Source organism: Rhinopithecus roxellana, chromosome 20, assembly GCF_007565055.1.
Source record: "Rhinopithecus roxellana isolate Shanxi Qingling chromosome 20, ASM756505v1, whole genome shotgun sequence".
NCBI classification, from domain to species: Eukaryota; Metazoa; Chordata; class Mammalia; order Primates; family Cercopithecidae; genus Rhinopithecus; species Rhinopithecus roxellana.
Window position 1 is genome coordinate 18,263,239 of NC_044568.1, and position 6,181 is coordinate 18,269,419.

Sequence of the window (6,181 nt, forward strand, 5' to 3'; positions counted from 1 at the left end):
AGAGGAAGCCCCTCGGTGGGGTCCCCGCTGTGGACCTGTGTCCTGGCAACTGCCCGACAGGCCTCTGAGCAGCCGTCCTGGGGGTGCACTTGGGGGTTCAGTGCTGAGAACTTCATTAGCTCCTGCTGCAGGTCAGCCTCTGGCTTTGTCACAGTCAATCTGAGTGATCCAGTCCGCAGCTCCTGGCTGGAGTTCCTTCAACGGGTGGGTGGGTGGCGCTCAGACAGGCCTCTCTTTTCCCTGCTTCTCCCCAGCTGCCCCTGGCTGACGTCTCCTTGGAGGAGCACTGGCCGGCGAGTTCTGGCTCAGCTGTGACCAATCGGCCTCTCCCTGGGGCCGCTCTTCCTGCCCACGCCTCCCTGGTCAACTGCAGTCACGGAAGTGAAAGTGCCGGAAAACCCCTGCCCAGCGCCCAGGCAGGTTAACGGGACGCACTGCTTCTCAGTCCACATGTGGTGAGAAGTGAAAGTCATCTTTGCCTAAAGAATGGCCTCCCAGAGCCGCCCCCATGGGGCCACTTCCTCCAGGAAGCTGGCCTGGATTGCACCCTGACCCTAGGCACCGTCCCTGTCTTCCTAGGTGCTGATTCAAGGTCTTCCTGCTGGACAGGAGGACGTGGCTGGTTGCTGTCCTTGTGTGTGGGGATGGGCTGGTATGGGGAAGAAGCAGAGCATTCCAGTGCCACGCTTACTGGGGAGAGAGGGAGGTGCACTTACGGGCCCGGAGAACTGGCTGCACCTGGCAGTGAGGACACACCCAGAGCCCCTGCTCCCTGCTCTGCCCCAGTGGAGCATCCAGTGGGGAGGTAGTTGGGGGAAGTCGGGCTTTGTCCCACCATCCACTCTCCTGAGGACTGCCTGCCTCTGCGGACGCCCCTCTCTCTATTCCTGGCTCATCCATTCCTCTTCATCCTCCGTCCCTAGAGCTCTGCAGTCTCCCGCCTCTGTCCGGCCTTCGCAAACCCTCCCTCATGGAGCTGTCCACGCACTGGCCACCCTGTCCCCTCGAGGTGCTGCTGGCTTCCTGCCATGACTGACCCAGCAGGGGTTCCAGGGCGAGCTTCCCTCCGAGCCTGGGGCTGGACTCCACGGTCAGTGTGATTTCACAGCAGGGAGATCCTCACATCTCCAGCCCATCTGCCTCTGCCTCACAGGGTCAGTGAAGCCTGCTGTGTGCCTCTCAGAACCTCAGTATCTTCTTCTGTGACTGCAGTAACAGCAGCATCCCTGGGCTGGCTCCCCAACATGGAGCCCCCCAACACTATGTGGTCAACAAAAGGAAGAACAGGAGGTGGGAGAACGGCGGTGACAGCACGTTGCTCACAGATGCGGGTCCGACGGCCACTGTCTGGCCCCTTTGCAGGCACCCTTGGGACTACCTGTCTGTCTGTTTGTGGCCTCAGACGTCTTGTCACGCACACACTGACCTCCCTGCCTCTGGCTGGAGCCCACGGACACCCTGGCCGAGCTCTGCATGATCCGCCAGCTCCATAGCCCAGCAAACATGGGGCCTGTGCTGAAGGAAGAATTGGGCTGAGATCACCTGGCTGCTCATGTCCACTCCCCCTCCCACCGCACCCCCTCGATGGGCACCTCCCATAATGGGGGCTGCCTGCAGCCTCTCCAGCGCCTCCCTGTGTCCCACTGCCTGGAGTGCAGAGTGAATGGCTGGAGCTCTGGCCTGGGATGGGCTGGGCCTTAGAAGAAGGAGGCAGAGAAAGATTTGGGAGGAAGGAGAAGGCCTTGGGAAGACAGAGGTAGTGGCTGTGGTGTGGCAGGCACAGCCCAGGAACACCTGGGGCCAGCAGGACCTGGAGGAGGCAGGACCTGGAGGAGCACAGCCATCTGGAGCCTTAGTTTCAGACTTCCAGCCTGCGGCGCTGTGAGAGAAGCCTCTGTCATTCTGGGTCCCCACCCAGCTTGCAGCCTGTCCTTACTGCAGCCCCAGGAGATAGAAACACTGGGGGAAGGCATTCCAGACCCAGCACATTCCAAACCCAGAACATTCCAAACCCAGAACATTTTGGACTCAGAACATCCTGGACTCAGAACATTCCAAACCCAGAACATTCTGGACCCAGAACATTCCAGATGCAGAACATTCCAGACCCAGAACATTCCGGACCCAGAACAGTCCAGACCCAGAATATTCTGGACCCAGGACGTTCCAGACCCACAACATTCCAGAGGGCAGCTGGGCCCAGATGGCCACTTGAGGAGATGGAGGATGGAGAGTGAGTGGCAGCAAAGCCCAGTCCCAAGGGCAAGGTCGGTGGAGGGAGCTCAGGCTGACCACAGGCTCTGGACGTGACCCCTGTGCCAGGTGGGCTCCGGCCAGGGCTTAAGCTTCCTGCACGGATGGTGCCTCCACAGCATCTGCCCAGCCCCCATAACATCTGCCCACCTTGCCCGGTCCCCATAACACCTGCCCGCCTTTGCCTGGACCCCTCCACTGATGGTGCTCACCACCTCCCCGAGATCCCATGTCATCGCTCTAAGGTGACACCAGGCCATCTGACTCAGTTTCTCCCCCATGGAGGTCCCAGCACATGGCACTGAGCCTTCTCTGCCTCAGCCTACACTCGCCAGGTGGATTTCAAAGTCTCTGTCTCCGGCACCCTCCTTAGGTGACCTGGTTCCCATCCCTCTCTCCTGGGGCAGTCAGGTCACCATTGTGACCTCAGCCTCTTTTTTTTACGAAGTGGGTTTGTGGGGACAAGGCGGTGAGAGCCTGCACAGCTCCGAGCACACACAGCGGGCGCGTCGTAAACCCAGGACAAGCCCTTGTCTTAAGAGGTTCCTTCTGCACCACTGGGCCAAGGGGTCAGTGAGGATCTGGACCCTCCGCCTGCGGGGGCTGGTGCAGGAGCCCAGGAAAGGGGTCCTGGCCCCCAGACGGTGGCGTGTGCTCTGTGGCCGTCTTCTGATTGCTTACACCTCAGCCCCTTGGACACTGTCAGAGGAGACGAGGGGCTGAGGTCCTCCCACCCGCTGCGCAGCACGCAGATGCCTCTCCCGCCTGCCACCAAACACGTGGCAACACAGTCCTGTTCAATAAGCCTTTGTTCTAAAGACAGGAAAGTTCTACTTCAGCTTTTAAAAATATTACTGTTCTCCCCAGAGTTTAAAGCCAATCAGCCTCTTTTCAGGCCTCAAAGGTTTTAGGGACCCTTGGGAGGCCTGTGTGCCTGAGACCCACACAGTGGGGCTGAGGGACCCTCAGGTCTGTCCAGGATCCCCCCAGTTCCCACAGCCCCCATGACCCCTGCTCCTCCAGCTGGGCGAGGCTTGATGCTGAGGCTTTCCGGCATCACAGGGCCCCCACATCTGTCCCCTGGGGGCCTTGGGGGGCCCCTGGGGTGCAGGATGAGAAGCCCCAAGCCCTGGTATTCACGTGTATGTCTGCTGCCTGATGTGGCCAAGGCTGTCCCATGGGTACCCTGGGATAGGTTTGGGTGGTTGCAGGGACAGAAGGTCCTAGAAGCCGGCTGCAGGACCCCACACCCAAGTGAGACCCTGCTCCCTCCTCACATTGAAGCCCCTAAGCAGGGGCTCCCTGGGGATGGGCACAGTGGCTGCGTACTCTGTGTTAGAGGCCACCCTGGGCCTCCGCTGCTCACCTCCAGCCATGTCAGAGGCCCACCCTGGCCCTCTGTTTCATGCCTCTAGCCACCAGCCCCTCACACGAATCAGGCACAGGGCCACCTCCTGGCTCTAACCTCCTTCCACGGTAGGTGCCCCCATCCTTCCACAGTAGACGCGCCCATCCTAACAAAGCAACTGCTCTCCATGCACCTCAGAGCCTGTCTCTCTCCCCACTGGTGAGAAACTCACGCAGGGAGCAGGTGGGACGGGTCTGATCCATGAGGAAACTGAGGCCCAGGAGGAGGGAGCATCTGGCCCAAGGCCAGTCAGTGCCAGGGGACAGACAGGGCCGCTCGGGAGAGGATGGGATGGCAGATGCCGGGGCCAGTGAGCTGGTGCTGCCTTGAAGGCAGCTCTGAGTCACCCACTCGGGAGAAACCCACAGTAGCACTAGCTGTGGTGAGGTCCGGCTTTTGCATGCCAGGCACCTGGGTCTGGGATGTTCCTGCTCACGGCTGGGGCCCTCGTGGGGGGTGGCTCTGGGGTCCCACGGGCACCTGCAGGTGGGAACAGCCTCAGGCAGCCACCGCCAGGACCTGCTCAGGGAATGTGGTCTCCAGAGATGGGGACACCCCTGGGTCCTGGGTTCTGTGTGTGAGTGTCAGAGGTGCAGTCAGACCCTGGACCTGACGGCCGCAGTGAAAGCCCTGCGAGACAGGAGACTGCTAGCTCCGGAAGGTTCTGACAGCTGCTGGGAGTGTGGCCACGAAGGCCACTGGGAAACGGGGCCACCAGCCTGCAGCTGCAGCCCCCAGGAGGGCAGGCCCAGGCTCCCTGTAAACCCCCACGGCCCTGCCTGCAATCGTTCCTGGGACGGGGCCTGGAGTCGGGTCCATTTCCCCCTCACTGGGGTCTTGGGCCGGTGCCCTCCCCTCTGGCCTCAGTTTCCTCATCCAACCTGCTGTGAGGTGTCGCACCCGGAGGGCATCCTAGGAGGAGGAGGGCTCCCTTTGCAGGACCCCCCAATCACTTCCTGACTGCAGCTCTCCCACCCCCAGGAGAACACAGCCCACCCTCCTAGACAGGGCTGAGCAGCCCGGCCTCCAGCATCTGCCTCTGGGTGGGGCCAGGGCACCCGGTTGGCACCTGCCAAGCCCTCACCAGCCCACCTGCCCCAGCTGTGCAGGACCTGCCTGGGGGGTGGCCCTGTTGATATCTGAGGTGAGTCAACACGGCCGCCCGTGCCAGCGCTGTCAACAAAGCAGGGCAGGCCCCGCGAAACTCGAAGGAGTCACAGCCTCAGCACCTGCTGCCGCCCTCTGCCCCCACCCCACCACCTTCCCCCCGAGCCTCTTACCTGGGCCGCCCTTCCTGGGACCCCGGGGTGCTGAGCAGGCAGCAGATGCCAGGAGGCCGCTCTCCAGCACAGGGTGCGGCTGGGACATGGAGCCACAGGTGGATCCCGAGGCTGAACCAGCTGCCCTGTCCCTCAGTCTCGAAGCCGGCATGAGGAGGGCCACCCTCAGGGGCCAACCTGGGGCCCAGGACAGGCCTCTTCCGGAAAGGCTCTTCCCGACCTCCTGCAGCCTTGAGGGAAACAGGAGGGGCTGGGGTGTCCTGGAGTTGGGCCTCTGCCCCTGGAAAGCCCAGGCCCTCCTGGCCGCCGACTGGGTGTCCTCAGCCCTGGGGAGGGGGTCGGAGCCGTGAGGCTCATGTGATACGGGGCGGGCCTGGGGCTGCAGGCTGGGGAAGGTCTCCCTGCAGCCTGCGGGTGAGGCAGCCAGCTGTGTCCCCGTGATAATGCCGGGCCGGAGGCCTGCAGCTGTGCCCCCCACTTCCCTGACAGGAACCATCTGGGGCCCTGCCCTTCACGGCCTTTCCTCGGGCCATTCCGGTTTGACCTTCCAACAACTTCCTCCTCCCAGGCAGTTCTGGTGATGTCCCACCCACCCTGAGCCCTACAGCGTGGCCACAAGGCATGTGTTTCCTCGCTCCAGGGCAGGTCTGCAGGCCTGAGGGCAGCTCCATCCTGGCCCAGAGCCCTCGGCCTACTCCACCCACCCACCTTCCCACCAGGGGTTGGCCCTTTCTTCAGTCTGGGGTATCTGGGGGTCTCCCTCTCTGCTTGCCCTCAGTCAGCCGGACTTTCCCCAGCACCCCTTTTAGTTTGCCCCCACTCCAGGGGCCACCCTGCCCGTGTTCCTCTGGCTGTCGACTGTGCCCTTGAGCCAGATGGGGCCTCTGACCGGCCTCCTCTCAGCCCCGGCTCCCCCAGCTGCTGGGGGTTCTTGGGCCCCTGATCTGTCCTCAAATTACCTCCTGCTCGCTGGCGAGGAAACCGTCTCTCTCTGCTTGGCCTCGTGCACAGGGCTCCTGGCCCTCTGTGGAGACAGCAGGGCTCCCTGCCTCTCCGGGGGTGCCTTGGAAAGACCCTCACCCCACGCCCCAGCGGCCGCCTCCGGTGAGCAGCCTGGAGTGTGTGGGTCGGGGCGGGTGGCTTCTCCAGTCCGAGAAATTCCAGAAGCCACCTCAGAGCCCACTTGGGACTACTCAGACCCTAGGGAGAGTCCCAGGACCCCTTTCTAGCGGCCACACTG

The 6,181-nt window shown here is 62.6% G+C and overlaps 1 protein-coding gene across 2 annotated transcripts in view; it reads right to left on the reverse strand.

Annotated features, from left to right (window-relative positions):
* The window catches only part of CBFA2T3 (CBFA2/RUNX1 partner transcriptional co-repressor 3), a 102,059-nt gene extending 96,580 nt beyond the window's left edge, over positions 1–5,479 (reverse strand). The window contains exon 1 of one of the 2 annotated variants that reach the window (XM_030924916.1): positions 4,942–5,479. In XM_030924916.1, the coding sequence (XP_030780776.1) occupies positions 4,942–5,437 (496 nt within the window). In that variant the 5' untranslated portion in view covers positions 5,438–5,479. The remainder of the gene's footprint in view (positions 1–4,941) is intronic. The other variant, XM_030924917.1, reaches the window with a different exon arrangement.
* Positions 5,480–6,181: the final 702 nt, after the last annotated feature.